General features: G+C 48.5%; 1 protein-coding gene across 1 annotated transcript in view; it reads right to left on the bottom strand.

Moving 5' to 3' along the window:
- The window catches only part of LOC126412577 (uncharacterized), a 194,162-nt gene extending 170,677 nt beyond the window's left edge, over window positions 1–23,485 (bottom strand). Inside the window, exon 1 of the mRNA XM_050082229.1 lies at window positions 23,355–23,485. Within this exon, the coding sequence (XP_049938186.1) occupies window positions 23,355–23,426 (72 nt within the window). The 5' untranslated portion in view covers window positions 23,427–23,485. The remainder of the gene's footprint in view (window positions 1–23,354) is intronic.
- Between the last annotated feature and the right edge of the window lie 211 nt (window positions 23,486–23,696).

Raw genomic sequence — 23,696 nt, 5'->3', positions numbered from 1 at the left:
ACACAGATGGGGTAGGAGTCAGCAAATGGATAGCACACAGCAAATGGTGGTTCGAGCAGGTATCAGAATGGTCCACACAAGACAATGGGCAAGCTGGGCAGTGAAGAAGGATAGGTGCAAATGGGAATAGGTTTTTTTTTTGGTAGGGTTTAAGGGCGCTCAACTGCTGAGGTCATTAGCGCCCAGTCACTGGTGTTAGAGCACATGGAATCTGCTAAAACTCAAGGGGATGAGGGGACACCAAAAGGACCTGACAAAGATGCAGATAAAATAAGTAAAAAGGTTAAATGTCTTTGGACAAGCCAGTTAAAGTTATAAAACGCAGAATACGAGCAGCGGCTCGAGCGTCATCAGCTAAAACATCCGGTAAAGTAGATGGCAGGGACAGGATAACACGAAATTGACTAAAACGGGGACACGACAATAAAACATGGCGCACTGTTAATGCCTGACCACATGGGCACTGCGGGGCTGGGTCATCGGAGAGCAGGTAGCGGTGGCTAAACCGGCAATGCCCAATCCGCAACCTGGTCAGAAGGACCTCCTCGCACCGAGATGGTCGGGAGGATGTTGTCTAAGCAGTTGGGAGAGGTTTTACTGCCCGGAGCTTGTTTCCTTGGAGGGATGACCAAGCATCCCACCACAACGACACAAGCCTCTTACATACATCCCCACGAACGTCAGATGACGGGACACAGTGGGAGGCTGGCCGAGGCAGGAGGACTGCAGCCTTGGCTGCAGCATCCGCAGCCTCATTCCCAGGCACTCCTACATGTCCGGGAACCCACAGAAAGCTGACAGAACCACCATTATCAGCAAAAGAATGGAGGGACTGCTGTATCCGTTGAATCAAGGGATGGACCGGATAGGGAGCTTCAAGGTTCTGAAGAGCACTGAGTGAGTCAGAGCAGAGTACATACGATGAATGGCGGTGGCGGCAGGCATACTGAACGGCCTGATGGAGAGGAAAAAGCTCGGCCGTAAAGCTCGAACATTGGTCGAGGAGCCGGTATTTAAAGGTGGCGGCCCCGACGACAAAGGCACAGCCGACACCATCGTCAGTTTTGGAGCCATCGGTGTAAATAAAGGTGTGACCGGCAAGTCGAGCACGACGTTCGACAAACCGTGAGCAATACACTGCAGCCGGAGTACCCTCCTTCGGGAGTGAGCTGAGGTCGAGATAAATATGAACCGGAGCCTGGAGCCAAGGTGGTGTCGGGCTCTCACCCTCTCTGAAGGTGGTAGGGAGGGCAAAATCCAATTGTCGAAGCAGGCGACGGAAGCAGACTCCGGGGGGCAGCAGGGCAGACACATACAACCCGTACTGACGGTCGAGAGAATCGGCGAAGAAGGACTCGTAAGAGGGGTGGTCGGGCATAGACAACAGCCGGCAGGCATACCGACACAGCAGTACGTCGCGCCGGTAGGTCAATGGTAACTCGGCAGCTTCAGCATAAAGATTCTCCACAGGACTAGTGTAGAAGGCTCCGGTCGCAAGACGTATCCCCCGATGGTGGATGGAGTTGAGCCGGCGTAAGAGGGACGGCCGAGCGGACGAGTAGACGAAGCTCCCATAATCCAGCTTCGATCGGACTATGGATCGATACAAGCGAAGCAGGACAGTGCGATCCGCTCCCCAAGATGAACCGCTAAGAACTCTGAGGACATTAAGGGAACGTGTACAACGGGCCACCAAATGAGAGACATGTGGAGACCAACACAGTTTCCTGTCCAACGTGAGCCCTAGAAACTTAGTTGTGTCCACGAATGGGAGAACAACGGGACCGAGATGTAAGGATGGCAGAAGGAACGCTTTATATCGCCAAAAGTTGATACAAACTGTCTTCTCTTCAGAGAACCGGAAGCCATTTGCCACGCTCCATGAGTAGAGGCTGTCTAGACAACACTGAAGGCAGCGCTCCAGGAGGCATGTTCTCTGGGCACTGCAGTAGATCACGAAGTCATCGACAAAGAGAGAGCCTGAGACATTAGGTGGAATGCAATCCATAATTGGATTGATCGCGATGGCAAAAAGGGCTACGCTCAAGACGGAGCCCTGAGGTACTCTGTTCTCCTAGAGGAAGACGTCGGACAATATGGAACCCATACGTACCCTAAACTTTCGATCCGTTAAAAAGGAATCAATAAAAAGGGGCAGGCGACCGCGTAGGCCCCACCTGTGCATAGTGCGGAGGATACCTCCTCTCCAACAGGTATCATAAGCCTTCTCCAAGTCGAAGAACACGGCTACCGTTTGGCGCCTTCGCAAAAAGTTGTTCATGATGAATGTCGACAAGGTCACAAGGTGGTCAACAGCGGAGCGGCGGCGACGAAAGCCGAATTGGACATTAGTAAGTAGTCGTCGAGATTCAAGAATCCAGACTAACCGAGCATTAACCATGCGCTCCATCACCTTACAGACACAGCTTGTAAGAGAAATGGGGCGGTAACTAGAAGGAAGGTGTCTATCCTTCCCGGGTTTGGGTATAGGAACAACAACAGTGTCACGCCAACGCATGGGGACTTGACCTTCGGTCCAGACGCGATTGTAGGTACGAAGAAGGAAGCTTTTGCCCGCCAGAGAAAGGTGTGCCAGCATCTGAACGTGAATGGCATCCGGCCCCGGAGCAGAGGACCGGGACAGTGCAAGCGCACGTTCGAGTTCCCGCATAGTAAAGGGGGCATTATAAGTTTCCAGATTCAGCGAGTGGAAGGAAGGTCGCCGAGCCTCTTCTGCCTCTTTCCTGGGAATGAAGGCAGGATGGTAATGGGCGGAGCTTGAAACCTCCGCGAAAAAGCGGAAAAAGGCGTTGGAGACAGCCACAGGATCAACAAGGACCTCATTACCTGAGGTCAGGCCAGGTACAGAGGAGTGGGCCTTAATGCCCGACAGCCGGCGCAGGCTACCCCAAACGACGGAAGAGGGAGTAAAACTGTTAAAGGAGCTGGTGAAAGAGGCCCAACAAGCTTTTTTGCTGTCTTTGATGACTCTACGGCATTGCGCTCGGAGTCGTTTGTATTCAATACAATTCGCCAGCGTAGGATGGCGGCGAAAGGTGCGTAAAGCACGTCGTCGAGCACGGATAGCGTCCCTACAAGCCTCGTTCCACCAGGGGACGGAAACGCGACGTGAAGAAGAAGTAGTACGAGGAATGGAACGTTCGGCAGCATTGATAATAACAGCCGTGAGGTATTCGACCTGACTGTCACATCTGAGAAAATCGTGGTCCGGAAAGGTCGCCAGGGAGGAGTAAAGTCCCCAGTCAGCTTTCAGTATGTTCCAGCTCGAAGGACGTGGGGATGGGGTGTGGTGCAGCAGATGAACGACACAGGGGAAGTGGTCGCTCGAATAGGTGTCAGAAAGGACATACCATTCGAACCGACGGGCAAGAGTGGTAGAACAGATCGAGAGGTCCAAGTGGGAGTAGGTATGAGTAGAGTCCGAGAGGAAAGTCGGGGTGCCGGTATTGAGGCAGACAAGATTGAGATGGTTGAAGACATCCGCCAAGAGTGAGCCTCTTGGACAGGACGCAGAAGAGCCCCAAAGGGGATGATGGGCATTGAAGTCGCCAAACAATAAAAACGGCGGGGGAAGCTGAACGATCAGGTGCATCATGACAGCCCGACTAACAGCAGGTGACGGTGGAGTGTAGATGGTGCAAACTGAAAAAGTAAAAGCAGAAAGAGTAATGCGGACAGCTATTGCTGGGAGTGGGGTGGTCAATGGGATGGGATGGTAATAAACATCGTCCCGAACGAGCAACATGACCCCACCATGAGATGGGATACTGTCCACAGGGGTGAGGTCATACCCATCCGAGGTATAGTGGGTAAAGGCAATACGGTCAGTCGGGCGCAACTTGGTTTCCTGGAGACCAAGGACGAGCGGACAGTGCAGGCGGAGGAGCAGTTGTAATTCCTCCTGATTAGATCGAATACCTCTTATGTTCCAATGAAACAACGCCATCGCTAGTCAAAAGGTGGGGGAACGAGACGGGAGAAGAGCTGGTCACCTCAACGGCCGCGGAGGGCCAGGTTGCGAGGGAACTACGCTACAACCGACGGGAGGCGGATCCGGTTCCATCGACTCGTCGCCAGCTGTGGCGGCTGTCCCTGGTTGTGTAGGACGGGCCGCATCATTTGCCGACGAAAGGCTGACTGAGCGCCTGGCAGCAGAGCGTCCCGGCGAAACTGACGACGGCCGGGAGCAGCGACTCACGGATGGAGCGTCAGACGAAACGCGACGGGGTGGAGAGGGGGATAGAGACTTCTTCTTGGAGGCCTTCTTGGAAGGCCGAGGAGGCACAGGGATGGTGGGCTGGACCCGAAGAAGGTCCTCACGCGCGGGGTCCGTTTTGGAACACCGGACCTCTGAAGCTGGGGTCCGGAACGTTTACCCGATGGACGCCTGAGAAGAGGATCGCTTCTCAGGTGGCGTGGGGGGAGGGGGGGGAGGAGGAGGAGGAGGAGGAGGAGGAGGAAGGGTGGCCCCTGGGGCAGAGGGGGTGGGGGCTACGGGGGAGGAGGATTTGGAAGGGAGGGATTTGGGAGGCGGAGGCAGAGCCCCCTGATGGGCGGAGGAGGCAGAGGGGGGACAGGATAGGGGTGAGGATACCACAGAAGGAGTGGACACAACTGAGGCAAACGAAGTGGTCAATGGCACGGGATGGAGGCGGTCGTACTTCTTCCTGGCCTCACAATAAGAGCCGATCCAAAGTTTTGATTTCTTGTATCTTCTTCTTCTGATATGTGGGGCAGTCTGAGGATCTAGGCGAGTGGACGCCAGGACAATTAATGCACCGAGGTGGTGGGGTGCATGTATGTTCCACATGAAGAGGACGTCCACAATCGCCACAAATGGGCTCAGCCTCACACCGTGACGATATGTGCTCAAAGTGCAAACACCTGAAACAGCGCATAGGAGGCGGGATGTAAGGTCGCACGTCACACCGGTAGCACATCACCTTTACCTTCTCCGGGAGAATGTTCCCCTCGAAGGCGAGGATAAAGGCCCCGGTGTTGATGCGATGGTCTTTGGGGCCGCGCTGGACTCGCCGGACGAAGTGCACACCTCGGCGCTCCAGGTTGGCCCTGAGCTCCTGATCAGATTGTAGCAGGAGGTCACGATGAAAAATAACCCCCTGCGTCCTATTTAGTGCCAGATGTGGGACAATGGATACTGGGATGTCCCCTAGGCGGTCGCACGCCTGGAGCGCCGCCGACTGTGTGGCGGAGGTGGTCTTGATAAGGACAGACCCTGAACGCATCTTGCTGAGAGCCTCGATTTCCCCGAAGACGTCCTCAATGTGCTGAACAAAGAACATGGGCTTGGAGGTGGCGAACGTCCCCCCATCGGTTCGAGAACAGACCAAATAGCGGGGGAAGTACTTCACCCCAAGCCGGCGGGCCTGTCCCTCCTCCCATGGAGTGGCCAAGGGGGAAAGGGCAGGAGAACCAGAACTAGAAACGGTACCTTTTCTTTTGAAAGACTCGGCCGCAGAGCGACCTGATACATGTTGACGTTTCATCTGCGAAACGTCCGCCCCGATACCACCCACTGACCAGGGGCTCTCCCCACGGGCGCCACCCAGCCGCAGCAAGGGCCACCTGGCAGGATGACCATTGCCGGGAGTCCTGATGCCCCAAGGAGACGGGCATCTACTCCTTGGCCTACGTGGGGAGGGTGCAGCTCAGGTTTCGGCAGTACGATCCCTGTGTTGTCAGGGGGCTACAACCTAGAGGGTACATGACGACCCCACCACAACGGGCTGGCTACCGTGCTGGATTTCTGGTGCCATGGAAAGTCCATCAAGATCGCTGGTGCAGATGGGGACGCACTATGGGCGTAACTTGTACAACCCATCAGGCGTTTAGGCCCTATGTGAGGAATAGCGGGCATGGTTACAACGCCGGTACAGTGCTGAGTGCCAAGGTCTTAGTGCACTTAGGACCAGTGGTACACCATGTAAGGTGTCCTTCCCCAAAAGGCTCGTACTTCTGTAGAATTTTGAAAAATGGAGGTCAAACCCGAAGGGGGACTATGACATGGAAGGCCAAAACGGTTGAAACTCCTTTTAGTCGCCTCTTACGACAGGCAGGAATACCTCGGGCCTATTCTTACCCCGGACCCACAGGGGGGGGGGGGCGAAATAGGTGTGTAAGGAGTCAAAGGAAAGTGGGTGCTGCAATGTTGAGGCAGAAGAGGTTAAGGTGGTCAGCCCAGAGAGCACCTCTGACAGGTCCTGGGAGAACCCCGAAGGGGATGATGTACATTAAAGTAACCAAGTAGCAAAAATGGGGGAGGTAGTTACCCAAAAAGCTTAAGTTAGTCTTCCCTGTTGACATCAAATGACAGATGGACCTAAATGGTACAGAGGGAAGAAGTCAGATGGGGAAGGAAAAGGCAAACTGCAACCGCTTGAAGATGGGTAGGTAGGGTGATGGGTTGACTATAAATGTTATCCTGTATGAGCAGCATGATGCCCCCCACAAGATGGAATAGCGACCTCAGGGGGAAGGTGTTGCACCACCTTTCGTGCAAGCACTTTCTGCTTAACACATACAACTTCTTCTGGGCAGAGGGCACATTTCCCAGAAATGTGAAACCCCAAAGCAGTTGTGAGGGCGCAATTTCGTTTCCTGAAGGCAGAGTAAAAGGGGATGCTGCGATTCGAAAAGCAGCTGTAAATCCTCCGTGGGACCAATGGCCCTGAAAGTTCCATTGAAGGAGAGTCATGAAGTCATGTATGGGTGTCACCTCAGCGACTGCTGAGTGACAGCCTGTGAAACAGTCAGCGCTATGGGGCACAGAAGCAGGAGGATCCTGCTCCATGGTGTCCACAGAAGCATAGGCTTTCTTTTGCGGTCGGTCTGTAGAGTCCAATGCTGAGAAAAGGTTGGTGGTGTGCGCTGGCGACACAGAGCGGCTGGGCTACAGTATCATCTGGCGACACTGTCAAAGAGGATCTTCGAGTCAGTGAAGGAGAAGACTGTCTTTGGTGGACTTCGAACTTTTCTGGCTAGAGGAAGACTCGGGCGTTGGTTGGCTGGAAGGACATAGGAAGTGTCCATGGGAGAACTTCTGCCCTTTCCAGCCTACTAGTTGTGTACATGGTGGCTTCGTCCTTGAGGCGAGAGTTTGATAGCTTGTTGCACAGCTGGATGGGGGGATGGCGATGCTACCTTGACACTGGGCGATTTCACAACCTCAGAACTGAATTGGAGGTCGTATGTCTGCGTGGACATGTCCTTCATGGAACAAGGTGTAACAAGAACAGAACTATAGGTGCCAGACGGGAAAATATAGGGTCGGCGACTAGCCAATTACTTGCGAGCGACTGGGTAAGGCACTTTTTCCTTTACCCAGATCTCCTGGACAGCCCACTCATCAAGATACGTGGGACAATCCTGAGAGAAGGCAGCAAGGCCGCCATTGCAGTTGATATGGCGGAGGATAGGAGGCAAAGAATTGCTCTCGTGCACATCCTACCACACGTTACACATTTGGCTGGGTGTCGACAAGACGTTCTAGTGTGATTGAAACGATGACACTGTAGCAGCGCATCAGGTTTGGAATGTACGGCCAGTCTGTGATAATTTCATAGCCTGCTTTGATCTTGGACGAAAGCACCACCCTATCAAAGGTGAGAGGAAGGGTGCACATGGGCACTAACCCGAAATCTACCTTTCTCATTACACGATGGACGGCAATGACACCCTGATCAGAGGGGTAAGATGGTATTTCGGCATCAGACTGTCGAGCAGCATAGTGTAAATAACACCACAGGAAGAATTCAAAGCTCTATGGGCCACGACATGAACAGGGTATCCATGGAGATTGGAGGCGGCAAGCAGTTGTGCTTGAGAATCAGTAGTAGTCTCCAAAACCAAAGTGCCATTCCGCCAACTAGAGCAGGATTTAACAGGGTCGGCAAGTGCGTCAACATCTTTCTGAACAAGAAACGGATTTACAGTGGGAAGGGACTGACCGTCTTCCATACGTGAGACCATGAGGAACTGTGGTGCAGCAGGAAAGGTCTTTGAATCATTAGACACATTATGTTTACGTTTCATAGACGTTTAGTGTGAAGATAATTTACTCACTGCAGGAAAATCCCCATGACTGCCAACATCTCCAATGGTGCGCTCCTTCTACTGGGGGGAGGGGGGGGGGGGGCGGGGGGCGCCCTTCACAAAGGGATGCACCTGCCTTAGGTCACATCTCATGTCACACCTCCACACCTCCCGAACACCTGACAGACCAATCGACAATTTGGGAAGGTAGCAGCTCAGGCAATCACCCCTCCCTGGGCCTGGCCTGTACTGGGGCTACATGAGCGCCATACTTGTTGACCCAGGGCTGGAAATTACGCGTTCCCAGTCACCAGTTATGCTTCAGATGTTAGGGCCAACCTTCAGGAGTGCACAGGGAGGAAGAAGAAAAAGAGAAACCTCAAATGCCGAAGTGGAAGAACAAGAGGAGAAAGGAGACAAGGAAAGGAAAAGGGACGGAAAACCGTAGTGATACCGTTCTTATGTCAGTGACAGACAATGCGGAACATTCCCAATAACACCCCAGACATGTTCCCCAAGGAAAGGGAAACAGAATAGCAAGCGGGGAGACGTAGCACGGAAGGGAATAGATGCTGCGAAGGCTGTGTCCCCGTGGTGGCCAAGCACAAACCCACCAAAGAGCGGTATGCTCCCTGGAGGGGCATCATATCTGTGACACACTTCTTGGCAATACAAAACTAGCTACCATTTTTTAAACTTTTTCAACCCCTCCGTCAATCCCATCTGGTAAACATCTCATACTGCATAGCATACTCTAGCAGAGGATGGAGAAGAGTGTAGGCAGTCTGTTTAGTATATCTGTTGCATCTTTTTTGGGATCACCAATGAAATGAATTCTTCAGTTCTTTTTTTTGTTTTGGTTTTAGGGCGCAAAACTGCTATGGTCATTAGCGCCCGGTCCGTGACTTAGGAAACAGTAAAAACCAAAAATGGAAACCAGCAGCAATGGGAACGAAACTCAAAAAATTGGAAAAACTAAAAACAGAAGGGAGGCTTAAAAATCCACTACAGAAAGGGGTTGGTTGTCCCCCAAAAAAAGCTTCAAATGACTGACGTCATTTCACTGGCACTAATAAACTCGAGAACGCGATCGGCCGAGCGCGTGTCATCTGCTAAAATGGACGATATATCAGGCGACAGGTGTAGACGGGCGCGTAACGGAGTAAAATAGGGGCACTCAATTAAAAGGTGTCTTACCGCACACAACATAGCGGTGGGGACAGAATGGGGGAGGATCGCAGCTTAAAAGATGTCGATGGCTAAAAAGACAGTGCCCTATCCGGAGTCTAGTTGAAATTACCTCCTCCCAACGACGCGCTCGGGAGGAAGAGGTCCAAGCACAAGGAAGAGCTTTCGCGTCCTGCAATTTATTATGGGGAAGTGTCGACCAATGTGAGTGCCATAAAAGAACAACACGACGACATAAAACGCTCCGTAGATCGGCGAAGGGAAACGAGTGAATAGCTGGCCGAAGAAGAGAGACTGCAGCCTTGGCCGCTATATCGGCCGCCTCATTTCCACAGATATCAACGTGTCCCGGGAGCCAGAGGAACGCCACCGAGACGCCCCCCAGGTGGAGCAAGCGCAGACAGTCCTGAATCCTGTGGACCAGAGGGTGGACAGGGTAAAGAGCTTGGAGACTGAGGAGAGAACTGAGAGAATCTGAGCAGATAACTTACTGTATCCGCTGATGGCGGCGGATGTAGTGGACAGCCTGGAGACCAGCGTAAAGCTCCGCAGCATAAACCGAACACTGGTCAGAAGCCGAAATTGATTTGGGGTGTCGCCAATGATATAGGCACTCCCTACACCTAACGATGTTTTCGAGCCATCAGTGTAAATAAACGTGGCTTCCTTCATTTGTGCACAGAGCAGCAAATGCCTGACAAACAAGTGAAGGGGAACCATCTTTGGGAAATTGACAAAGGTCACGGAGCAGGCAGATCCGGGGATGGAGCCAAGGTGGTGCTATACCCCAAGTTGTGAAGAAAGTTTTAGGAAAGCGGAAGGAAAGAGAATGGAGCAGTTGACGGAAGCGGACTCCCGGGGGTAGTAGGGAGGAGGGGCGGCCTGCATACCCTACATCAAAGGAGGCGTCGAAAAAATGTCATGGACTGGATTAGCAGGCATGGAAGACAGATGGCTAGCATAACGACTCAGAAGGCCTGCTCGCCGATTGGACAGCGGAGGTTCAGCAGTCTCAGCATAAAGGCTTTCCACAGGGCTGGTGTAAAAAGCGCCAGACAAACATAATCCACGGTGGTCGATAGAGTCGAGACGACGAAGAATAGACGGCCGAGCAGAGGAGTAAACTATGCTTCCATAGTCCAATTTCGAGCGCACTAAGGCGCGATAGAGGCGGAGAAGGACCACTCGGTCCGCTCCTCAGGAGGTACCATTCAGGACACGTAGGATGTTGAGGGATTCCAGACAGCGAGCCGAAAGATAGGAAACGTGGGAGGACCAGCACAGTTTTCTGTCAAAATTAAGACCCAAGAATTTAGCGACGTCCGAAAACAGAAGGTTGACAGGACCTAGATGTAAGGAGGGTGGAAGAAACTCCTTACGTCGCCAAAAATTAACACAAACGGTCTTACTGGAAGAAAAACGGAAGCCGGTTTCGATGCTCCAAGAGTAGAGGCGATCGAGACATCCTTGATGACATCGTTCAAGAAGGCTGTTCCGTTGAGAGCTGTACTAGATCGCAAAATCGTCCACAAAGAGGGAGCCCGAGACATCAGGAAGGAGACAATCCATAATTGGATTGATGGCAATGGCAAACAGTACAACACTCAGCACGGAGCCCTGGGGTATCCCGTTTTCTTGGGAGAAAGTACGGGAGAGAGTAGTGTTCACCCGCACCCTAAATGTGCGCCCCGCCATAAATTCACGAAGAAAAAGTGGCAGCCGACCTCGAAAGCCCCAAGAGAACAGTGTGCAGAGGATGCCTGTCCTCCAACAGGTATCGTATGCTCTCTCCAGATCAAAAAATATTGCTACTGTTTGGTGTTTCCGGAGAAAATTGTTCATGATATAAATGGAGAAAGCAACAAGATGGTAAACTGCAGAACGATGCTTGCGGAAATCGCATTGGGCAGGTGTTAGACTGCGGGACTCCAACCACCAAGCTAAACAGCAATTCACCATACGCTCCAAAACCTTACATACACTACTCGTGAGAGAAATGGGGCGATAGCTAGAGGGGAGATGTTTGTCCTTTCCAGGTTTTGGAACAGGAACGACGATAGCTTCCTGCCATCGTCTGGGAAAAGTACTGTCGGTCCAAATTCGATTATGAAGGCGAAGGAGGTAACGCAGACTATGGGTTGATGAATGCAGCAACATTTGGATGTGGATACCATCCGGTCCCGGGGCGGAGAAGCGAGAAGAAGAGAGTGCATGTTGGAGTTCCCGCATGGAGAAAACAGTTTTATAGCTTTCGCGATTTTGAGAGAAGAATGCAAGAGGTTGCACTTCCGCTGCACGTTTCTTCGGGAGAAACGCTGGCGAGTAATTTGAAGAGCTCGAAATCTCAGCGAAGTGTTTACCCAAGGAGTTAGAAATTGCGACGGGGTCCACTAACGTATCACGCGCGACAGTGAGCCCAGAGACCGGGGAGAAACTAGGCGCGCCTGATAACCGTCGAAGCCGACTCCAAACTTCCGAGGAGGGAGTGAAGGTGTTAAATGAGCTAATAAAGAATTTCCAGCTTGCCTTCTTGCTATCGCGGATGACGCGACAGCATCGCGCACGGAACTGCTTATAGCGGATACAGTTGGCCAAAGTAGGATGGTGGCGGAAAACGCGAAGAGCACGTCGCCGCTCACGTATTGCGTCACGGCATGCCTCGTTCCACCAAGGAACTGGGGGACGCCAGGGCAATTCGGAGGTGCGTGGTATTGAACGTTCCGCAGCTGTCAGAATAACGTCGGTAATATGTGTGACATCGTCGACGCTAGGAAAGTGACCGTCATCGAATGTCGTTAGAGACGAAAAAAGTGTCCAATCGGCTTGGGCAAACTTCCAGCGTCGCGGGCGCATGTATGGCAGTTGAGGCTGCAATCTAAGGACACATGGAAAGTGGTCACTCGAGTGTGTATGATCAAGGGCGGACCATTCGAAGCGCCGAGCTAGCGGAACAGTACCGACCGAAAGGTCCAAATTAGAGAAATTTGTCGTGGAGGCAGACAAAAATGTAGGGACCCCAGTGTTGAGGCAAAGTAGATCAGCTTGGTGGAAGACGTCTAGTAATAGTGAGCCACGTGGACAAGGATGTGGAGAACCCCAAAGTGGGTGGTGGGCATTGAAGTCCCCAACCAGCAAATAGGGGGGTGGAAGCTGACCAAGAAGATGAAGGAGATCAGCTGGTGCCATTGGTGTGGTCGATGGAATGTATACAGTACAAAGAGAAAAGGTATATCCATAAAGGGAAAGACTGACAGCGACAGCTTGGAATGAAGTGTTTAAGTGGATTGGGTGATAATGGAGAGTATCATGGAGAAGAATCATGAGTCCTCCATGGGCTGGAGTGCCTTCAACAGAGGGGAGATCAAATCGGACAGACTGAAAATGGGGGAGAACAAAGCAGTCATGGGGACGCAGCTTTGTTTCCTGAAGACGGAAGATGACCGGCGAGTAGGATCGTAAGAGGATCGACAATTCATCCCGATTGGCTCGAATGCCACGGATATTCCAGTGGATAATGGACATAGGGTGAATAGAAAATGGAGGAATGTCACCAAGGTTGCCGTCAACGACTGCTCAGAGCTTGCGACCGACAGCATGGAATGGCATTCAGCCGAAGGCAGAAGAGCCTGATCCATAGGTTGGTCAGGAGCAGCTCCTGCCACCAGCGATCGGCCGGTTGATCGTCCGCCAGCAGTGCGCCTCGGCGACACAGAGGACGGCCGAGGGCGATTTCCGCCAGGTGGTGCTGTAGATGGGACACGCCTTGGCGGAGAAGGAGAGGAACTGGGTTTCTTTGTAGCCTTCTTGGAAGTATGATGTTTAGAGGAAGGAGGAACCGATGGTTGTGAAGTTGGGGTACGTAAAAACTCTTCACGAGTATGCTCTTTTTTCGAAGTTTTGGTGTCTGACTTTTGGGCTCGAGATTTAGCAGAACTCGACGAAGGGTGAGCCAGAGAGTGGGCAGGAGGAAGTGGTGACGTTGAACGGGCGATCTTTGCGCTGGCCGATCTGACGACCGTGGCACTAAAGGTGAGGTCGCAAGTCTGCGTGGCCGCCTCCTTTGTTGGCCGAGGAGAGGCAAGGACAGTGCTGTATTTTCCTGTCTGAGGCACGGTGGGCTGTTGACTGGCGAATAATTTTCGAGCAGCAAAGGTCGACACCTTTTCTTCCACTCTGATTTCCTGGATGAGCTTTTCGTCTTTAAAAATGGGGCAATCTCGAGAGGAAGCAGCGTGGTCACCCATACAGTTGATGCAGTGAGGGGATGGAGGTGGACAAGCACCCTCATCGGCATCCTTGCCACACAACACATTTTGGCCGGATTGGAACAGGACTGGCTGGTGTGATTGAACCGCTGACATCGATAGCAACGCGTAGGGTTTGGGACGTAGGGGCGAAGGGAAATTATCTCATAGCCTGCTTTGATTTTCGATGGCAGGTGAACTTTGTCAGATGTCAAGAAGACAGTGCGGGTTGGAATGATGTTCCTGTCAACCCTTTTCATAACTCTATGAACAGCCGTTACGCCCTCGTCAGACAGGTAGTGCTGAATTTCTTCGTCAGACAATCCATCGAGGGAGTGTGTATGAACGACTCCACGTGAGGAATTTAAAGTGCGGTGCGCTTCAACCTGGACGGGGAAAGTGTGGAGCAGTGAAGTACGCAGCAATTTTTGTGCCTGGAGGGTATCTAACAGCAAGGTGCCATTCCGTAATCTGGAACAAGACTTTACAGGACCGGCAATTGCGTCGACACCTTTCTGAATAATGAAAGGGTTGACTGTGGAGAAGTTGTGACCTTCGTCAGACCGAGAAACAAGGAACTGTGGCAACGATGGAAGAACTGTCTGTGGCTGAGACTCAGTGAACTTACGCTTGTGAGCAGACATAGTGGAAGGTGAGGAAACCATTGCGGAAGAATCCCCATGATTACCGGCGTCTCCAATGGCGCGCTCCTCCCTTGTGGGGGCCCTCTCTGAGGGCACTCCCACCTTAGTTGATTGTTCACACCTCAGGTCACACCTCCCAGCAAACGGACGGAGGGACCAATCGGTACTTTCGGAGTATCAGCTCGGGTAATCACTCCTCCCTGGGCTTGGCCATTACCAGGGGGTATGTATGTCTCCTACCTGTCTACCCGGGGCTGGGAATTACGCATTACCCCGTCACCGGCTACGTGGGTCCGCCTTCAGACATGCACAGGGAGGAAGAAAGAAAGGGAAAGGAAAGAAAGGGAAAGGAAAGAAAGGGAAAGGAAAGAAAGGGAAAGGAAAGAAAGGGAAAGGAAAGAAAGGGAAAGGAAAGAAAGGGAAAGGAAAGAAAGGGAAAGGAAAGAAAGGGAAAGGAAAGAAAGGGAAAGGAAAGAAAGGGAAAGGAAAGAAAGGGAAAGGAAAGAAAGGGAAAGGAAAGAAAGGGAAAGGAAAGAAAGGGAAAGGAAAGAAAGGGAAAGGAAAGAAAGGGAAAGGAAAGAAAGGGAAAGGAAAGAAAGGGAAAGGAAAGAAAGGGAAAGGAAAGAAAGGGAAAGGAAAGAAAGGGAAAGGAAAGAAAGGGAAAGGAAAGAAAGGGAAAGGAAAGAAAGGGAAAGGAAAGAAAGGGAAAGGAAAGAAAGGGAAAGGAAAGAAAGGGAAAGGAAAGAAAGGGAAAGGAAAGAAAGGGAAAGGAAAGAAAGGGAAAGGAAAGAAAGGGAAAGGAAAGAAAGGGAAAGGAAAGAAAGGGAAAGGAAAGAAAGGGAAAGGAAAGAAAGGGAAAGGAAAGAAAGGGAAAGGAAAGAAAGGGAAAGGAAAGAAAGGGAAAGGAAAGAAAGGGAAAGGAAAGAAAGGGAAAGGAAAGAAAGGGAAAGGAAAGAAAGGGAAAGGAAAGAAAGGGAAAGGAAAGAAAGGGAAAGGAAAGAAAGGGAAAGGAAAGAAAGGGAAAGGAAAGAAAGGGAAAGGAAAGAAAGGGAAAGGAAAGAAAGGGAAAGGAAAGAAAGGGAAAGGAAAGAAAGGGAAAGGAAAGAAAGGGAAAGGAAAGAAAGGGAAAGGAAAGAAAGGGAAAGGAAAGAAAGGGAAAGGAAAGAAAGGGAAAGGAAAGAAAGGGAAAGGAAAGAAAGGGAAAGGAAAGAAAGGGAAAGGAAAGAAAGGGAAAGGAAAGAAAGGGAAAGGAAAGAAAGGGAAAGGAAAGAAAGGGAAAGGAAAGAAAGGGAAAGGAAAGAAAGGGAAAGGAAAGAAAGGGAAAGGAAAGAAAGGGAAAGGAAAGAAAGGGAAAGGAAAGAAAGGGAAAGGAAAGAAAGGGAAAGGAAAGAAAGGGAAAGGAAAGAAAGGGAAAGGAAAGAAAGGGAAAGGAAAGAAAGGGAAAGGAAAGAAAGGGAAAGGAAAGAAAGGGAAAGGAAAGAAAGGGAAAGGAAAGAAAGGGAAAGGAAAGAAAGGGAAAGGAAAGAAAGGGAAAGGAAAGAAAGGGAAAGGAAAGAAAGGGAAAGGAAAGAAAGGGAAAGGAAAGAAAGGGAAAGGAAAGAAAGGGAAAGGAAAGAAAGGGAAAGGAAAGAAAGGGAAAGGAAAGAAAGGGAAAGGAAAGAAAGGGAAAGGAAAGAAAGGGAAAGGAAAGAAAGGGAAAGGAAAGAAAGGGAAAGGAAAGAAAGGGAAAGGAAAGAAAGGGAAAGGAAAGAAAGGGAAAGGAAAGAAAGGGAAAGGAAAGAAAGGGAAAGGAAAGAAAGGGAAAGGAAAGAAAGGGAAAGGAAAGAAAGGGAAAGGAAAGAAAGGGAAAGGAAAGAAAGGGAAAGGAAAGAAAGGGAAAGGAAAGAAAGGGAAAGGAAAGAAAGGGAAAGGAAAGAAAGGGAAAGGAAAGAAAGGGAAAGGAAAGAAAGGGAAAGGAAAGAAAGGGAAAGGAAAGAAAGGGAAAGGAAAGAAAGGGAAAGGAAAGAAAGGGAAAGGAAAGAAAGGGAAAGGAAAGAAAGGGAAAGGAAAGAAAGGGAAAGGAAAGAAAGGGAAAGGAAAGAAAGGGAAAGGAAAGAAAGGGAAAGGAAAGAAAGGGAAAGGAAAGAAAGGGAAAGGAAAGAAAGGGAAAGGAAAGAAAGGGAAAGGAAAGAAAGGGAAAGGAAAGAAAGGGAAAGGAAAGAAAGGGAAAGGAAAGAAAGGGAAAGGAAAGAAAGGGAAAGGAAAGAAGAGAGGTCTCAAACGCCGCAGCGGAGAAAAGGGTAAAGAGAAGAGGTAAGGAAAGAGAAGGACAAAGGAAGGATGAAGACATACAAGCAGAGAAGGCGAAGAATGCGTTAAATTTACAAGCGTCCGTCTCCGGACGTAGGCACAAACCATACTCCCAGAGGGGGAGAAAGGGGAGGAAAGAGCCAGAGGTGAGGGGAGGAGGGGGCCAGGATGGGGGATAGGGAAGGATGTGGAAAAGGAAGGTATGCAGCCCGGAAAGGAAGGAGGGCCCCATTAGCTCGGGGTCCCGTGCTCGCCACACACGTATCCACAAAAGAGTTGTGGACCCCCTGGGGATGCCACGTGTTCTATGTGATAGCTACAATTTAAGTTCTTTGTGTGGGTAACCATTGGAATTGAGCTGGCAGCCTTTATATTTGTGCGATTTATCGTGTAACTGAAGTTTAACAGATTCCTTTTAGCGACGATATTCTATGCCTACCACTGGCTTTCATCATCCAACATATCAAGGGCACACTAAAGTCACCACCAATTACAATTACATAATTAGAGTTCCTATTTGAGATGATACTCAGGGTTTCTTTCAACCTTTAAGCAACTGAGTCAGGGGTCAGTAAAAGTAACCCATTATTTATTCCATTTATCTAGCATGACCTGTACCCATATTAGCCCACGGAAAACATCTGATTCAATTTTGCTGCAAGATTCGTGAATTTGAGTCGCTACTACAAAGTGCGAAGTGTAAATTTAAGCAGTCTTAAACTTCCTTGGCATTTGAACTCGCGTCCGCAACATGATGCTAAGGCTCTGTTCTAGACACTGCAGTTATAATTTACAATATCACTCGCTTCCATGGTGGCTTTAATACTCCGACATTATTCCTGTTAAAAAAATTTTAAGGAATTTCATCCACGTCTGTAACTTACTTGAAAAATGTCTGGTGTTAATATACTCTTAAAGAAACACTCCGTACAGAACATGTTAAAGGGTCCAACACCAACTAGCCGACCTACTCGCCGACCAGTATCAAGTGTAGGCGTTTTGGCTGTTCGACGAACATTTCTTGTAATGTCGGGTAGATAGGACCAACCGACTGCCGACCCCCACCACTCCACCCAACAAATTGTGCCTCGCGTAGCGGTGTCGTGCACCAAGGTATGAAAAAGACAAAAGGGTCATGCCAACCTTCCGATAAGTTAGTCCTGCCAATGGGCGCGGGATTAAATGCTGTTCTAATATACACACATCAAAAAAGTTTTGCATAACCTCGGTTCCGAGAATTCCGGAACCTCTACAGAAAATTCGAATAGTGATCAACATAAACATTTCCGCCCTTTGTTCATGAAAACCACACATTGCATGTTGTACCGCGATACAGCGAGACCTTCAGAGGTGGTGGTCCAGATTGCTGTACACATCGGTACCTGTGATACCCAGTAGCACGTCCTCTTGAATTGATGCATGCCTGTATTCGTCGTGGCATACTATCCACAAGTTCATCAAGGCACTGTTGGTCCAGATTGACCCACTCCTCAACAGCGTTTCGGCGTAGATACCTCAGAGCAGTTGGTGGGTCACGTAGTCCATAAACAGTCTTTTTCAATTTATCCCAAGCATGTTCGATAGGTTTCATGTCTGGAGAACATGCTGGCCACTAGTCGAGCGATGCCGTTATCCTCAAGGAAGTCATTCACAAGATGTGCACGATGGGGACGCGATTTGTCGTCCATGAAGGCGAATACCTCGTCAATATGCTGCTGATACGGTTGCACTATCGGTCGGAGGATGGGATTCACGTATCATACACACTTTACGGCGCCTTCCATGACCACCAGCGGCATACGTCGGCCCCACATAATGTTACCTAAAACAACAGGGACCCACCTTGGTACACTCACTGGACAATGTGTCTAAGACGTTCAGCCTGACCGGGTTGCCTCCAAACACGTCTCCGACGATTGTCTGGTCGATGGCATATGCGACACTTATCAGTGAAGAGAACGTTACGCCAATCCTAAGCGGTTCATTCGGCATGTTGGGGCCATCTGTGCCGCGCTGCATCGTGTCGTGGTTGCAAAGATGGACCTCGCCATGGACGTCGCGAGTGAAGTTACGCATCACGCAGCCTATTGCGCACAGTTTGAGTCGTAACACTATGTCCTATGGCTGCACGAAAAGCATTATTCAACATGGTGGCGTTGCTGTCAGGGTTCCTCCGAGCCATAATCCGCACGTAGCGGTCATCCACTGCAGTAGTAGTAGCAGACCTTGGGCGGCCTGAGCGAGGCATGTCATCGACAGTTCCTGTCTCTGTATCTCCATGTCTGAACAATATCGCTTTGGTTCACACCGAGTCGCCTAGACACTTCCCTTGTTGAGAGCCCTTCCTGGCACAAAGTAACAATGAGGACCCGATTGAACTGCGGTATTGATCGTCTAGGGATGGTTGAACTAAATACGAGCCGAGTACCTCCTTCCTGGTGGAATGACGAATGATCGTCTGTCGGACCCTCTCCGTCTAATAGGCGCTGTTCGTGCATGGTTGTTTACATCTGTGGACGGATTTAGTGACATCTCCGAACAGTCAAAGGGACTGTCTGTGATACAATATTCAGTCAACGTCTATCATCGGGAGTTCTGGGAACCGGGGTGATGCAAAACTTTTGATGTGGTTGTAAGAGTGTAAGAGGCAGACAAAACAAAGACTGCAAATGTTTATGCGACGCGTCGTGCGAGAGGTATAGTAATATAGATGCAAGAAATGAAACACTTTTTAACGAATCCGTAATGGTTTCGCATGGCACATAGAACAGTCCGCCGACCTGTGTTTCAGTTTCTAGGTTTTATTTCTGATGAAATCTAAAAACCGAAATATCTACGTTCACTGGGCGTTGAATCTTAAATTTCATTCATTGTTAAAGTCCATGTATCCAAACCCCTCTGCTATGAACGAAGCGTGGTCTTACTTTTGCTAAATACTTCATTTCTTACGCATCTGTTGTATTTATGATGTGGAGTCTTCTTCGAATTCGATGAATTTCTTAAACTTACATGTCATCTTTTCTGCTATATACACAAATTATTAACGTTTACATGAATGTCTTGTTTTACTTATTTTGTTTCACCATGATATTCTCTAGTCAACTATACATCACGTTTCAGGAATCACTGTAGTTAGTAATTGTGGATATACAACAGCACTTAATTTGAGGCCCTCTAAACTGTCAGTCCCTAGAAATCAAGGTAACTAACAGCCTCTCCTCGCAGCTTACAACCTCATTATTAGTCTTGTTCATTAAGAATAGTTTGATCTTCAGCAGCTCCGGAACACATGCTTCATCCATTCTTAGATAATTACGAAAAATCATCGGATTCCAGCTGCTTAAGTAACAGCGTGAGTGAATTTCTTTCCTTGCGTTAACCACTTTGCCCACAGCTTTCTCTCTGCATATTTTTTTTTTTTGCCTTGCTACCTCGAAAATAGCCAAGGAAAAACCCCGTTTTAATTTCTGTGTAAAAGCAAGTGGGGTCCCTTAGAACAAACACAATGAACTTGAGATAAAACATCCGGATGCGCTGTAATCGCTGAGTGCAGTCAGTCGGGATGTGTGTAGCCCGCCAGGAAATTGGTCTGCCAGTCGATAAATTGGTGCGTGTGTAGGGGGCCCGAAAGATTACAAGAAACTTAAAGCATCTTAATATTTCGAATAAACTTGGTGATTTTTCGTTCGAAATATATACACAAGCGGTGCTGCACTGCCTCAGTCAGCCTAGCCACCACGAATTACGGGACAAGCAATTAGTCCAATTGGCGTTTCATCGTAACTGTTACCCATAGTCAAGTGCCACACTACACCGCTACAGGCAACACCACTGCTCTTCTAGCAGGGTCCTCTCACCAGCTAGCTACTGTATCACGTTAGCTGGCGCCATACAATGAGCCTGGGCTAATTAGCATTGTAATGATAATAATGCTAATACTTCAGCTTCTTTGCAGCCGCTGCAGTTGTGGCTCATATGGAATGTCGTTTTAACAGTGTCTAAAATAGATTTGGGGCCTGTAAGCGAGACTGAAGAAAAATCAAGACGTTCATAGTATTTGTCGACCTTGAAAAAGCGCTCGACAATGTAAAATGGTGCAAAATGTTCGAAATTCTGAGAAAAATGGGAGTAAGCTATAGGAAAAGGCGGGTAATATGCAATATATACAAGAACCGAGAGGACAATAAGACAAAGACCAAGAATGAAGTGCTCCGGCCAAGAAGGGTGTGCGACGGATGTAGTCCATCCCTACTGTTCAATACATCGAAGCAGCAATGAGGGAAATAAAAGAAAGGTTCACGAGTGGGATTAAAAATTCAGGGTGAAATAATGATTCGCTGGCTACAGTGCTTCCTCATTGTAAGAACGACTGCAGGGTATGTTGAATGGAATGAACAGTAATGAGTACAGAATATGAACAGGGTAAATCGAAGAAAGACTAAAGTAATAAGTAGCAGAACCGAGAACAGCGAAAAACTTATAACTGGGGATCACAAAAACGAAGTTAACGAATTCTGGTACTTTGGCAGCAAAATAACTTTTGAAGGACGGAGCAAGGAGAAATTAAAAAGTATACTATAACTGGCGACAAAGGCATTCCTCGCCAAGAGAAATCTGCTACTCTCAAACATAGGTATTAACTTTAAGAAATTTCTGAGAATGTACATTTGGAGCACAGCATTGTATGGTAGTGAGACTAGGGAAAATCAGAAGCCTTTTAGATGTGGTGGTACAGAAATTTTTATTAGGTGGGGTGATAAGGTTGATTGGTTTGGAGGAGGAGATTAGTGTTTAACGTCTCGTCGACAACGAGGTCATTAGAGACAGAGCACAAGATCTGATTAGGGAAGGATGGGAAAGGAAATCGGGCGTGCCCTTTTGAAAGAACCATTCCGACATTTGCCTGAAACGACTTAGGAAAATCACGGAAAACCCGAATCAGCGTGGCCGGACGCGGGTTTGAACCGTCCTGACTGCAAGTCCAGCGTGCTAACCACTGCGCCACCTCGCTCGCTCGGTGAGTAACGCAAGAATGAGGTTCTCCACGACATCGGCGAAGAAAGGAACGTATGGAAGACACTGACTAAAAGGGACAGAATAAGACATCCGTTAATGTATTGGGGGCTAACTTCCATGGTTCTAGGGGGAGCGGTAGAGGATATAAACTGTAGAGGAAGGGATTTGAATACGTCCAGCAAATAATTGAAGGTGCAGGGTGCAATTGCAACTCAGGTGGAAAGCTTTGCACAGGAGACGAACTGGTGGCGGGCCGCATCAACCAGTCAGAAGAATGAAAAAATGATTTAAAGTAATTCAGCCTGCTATAGAAGTGGAGAAATCTATCGATTTCACAAATTTAGTTCCCAACAGAACATACCGTATAGAAAGTCTGCGGAGCAAAATAGAATTGGAAGCAGTATGATTTGACAAGTTTCAGAAAAACCCTATCAGACTGGTATTTTACTTATAATCGACGAGGGCATAAATAAAAGTGATGATTAGATTGACGTCCGTAGATGAGAATACACTATGGAGAAGCTAGGTGCCCAAGATAGAAGCCGTTTAGAATTGACACTGTGGATCAGTATGCGCAAGATTGAAACCCCCTTGCAAGAGAAACATCACGCCATTCACTTAGACTAATTTTTGGAAAAAAAATATAAGTATTATCGGATGGGCAATTTGAAGTTCCCTTCTGCAGAATATGAGGGCATTGCCTTTACGAGCAAAAACTCACTAACTCTGACCCCAAAAGGCAATCTAAATATTGCCAACTATCACGCTTTCACTGCAGTGTCTACAATAATTCGCCTGAAAAATGCTACGATGCAGTATTCGCCTAAAACCAAATTGGAAGTACCTGGCGCTTAACCCCAGATTACCAAACCCTCGTAAAATATACGATCTTAAGTGTTACGAATTCGGGGTTCCTGCGAGTTTGGTATTGTCAGAATAGGATGTACACTAAAACATTTTGTACTTATGTTGTGACAGCCGGAGACATTGTAATGAACAAGTTCATAAACTATAAATAATAATTTCGTCAAAATATGGAGTGGTAAAATTTACGATTTAACTCTGAGTTATCAAAGTGGATCGTTTGAACTACTTCCCTTCAATACTATATCTCCTGCAGTAATTTAGCTGCTTATTTCACTGTGGTCTTCTGTCCCATGTCACATAATCCTTCAGATCTGAGTACGAAACATTCTTTCCTGATACTTTTCTTACAAATTTGACTAGTTGCTGTCCAAAGTTGGTCAACAAAGAAAACATTACATAAAGAAAACATTACATAATTAAACATTGCAAAAGTCAGCATTTCTCCAAGGGGTTGATTTTTACTACGAGTGAGCTTTTATTTCTTTCAAATATTAGCAGCATAACTGACTCGTCCGCGTCATTTTCCTGTTAGAACTTTTTACACTTAAATTTTTACGTAGAAGTGTATGAGTTTAATAAATGTTTAAAAACATTGATATTACGACGGAACAAATTAAAGTTGGGGGACATTGTTCCACTGAAATTGGGCACATAACACGTGGCAAACGACAAAACGATAGTTTATCCTGATTTTTCCCCGTCGAATTGACCAACTCATCACTGACATAGTAGTATCCATGGAGTATGTTAAAGAAAAAAAAAAAAGTATTTTCTGGGGATTCCTTTAAACATATAATACGCTCAGCTTAAGTCCATACGCCTATAAAATCGACAGGAATTACCTATTAGTGGCTAATTTGGGACATGACACTCCCTGCTTTTCTATTTATATGTTGTACAAAGTAACGTATTTGTTCCGAAATCTTATCTATTAACAAATCTTTGCGAGGCGCTTCTGCCGCACATACAAATTTTTTTTGCGATGACAGAGCAAGTATCAGCACCAAAAGCTTAATTATAGAAAATATCTCACCTGTCCGTAGTACCCAGCACTTTCACCATGAGAAAAACAGATTACTATGAGTGTTACTAAAACGTGGCGCATCCTCGAAAAGAACCGTTCACTGATCTTCCAACGTGCCGATGGGTCTCTAGCTCGCTCGGCTTTCAACGTAAACACGCAACTGAGACAGCGGACCGCGTGAGCAGCGCCACACTGGAACTCGTGAGGCGCGCTAAGCAACCCAGTCAGGGGCGTCGTCTTTGGACACTAATGCTAGCCGTCCGCAAGTTGTTTAGTCACGGGATACTTCTATTTATGGATTTCTTCACAGGAAATGTCATTCACTACAGCCACGGGAAATACTGTTTAAAC

Source organism: Schistocerca serialis, chromosome 1 (genome assembly GCF_023864345.2).
Source record: "Schistocerca serialis cubense isolate TAMUIC-IGC-003099 chromosome 1, iqSchSeri2.2, whole genome shotgun sequence".
Classification (NCBI taxonomy): Eukaryota; Metazoa; Arthropoda; class Insecta; order Orthoptera; family Acrididae; genus Schistocerca; species Schistocerca serialis.
The sequence above is the reverse complement of the archived record's forward strand: the minus strand, read 5'-3'. Positions and strand labels throughout refer to the sequence as shown.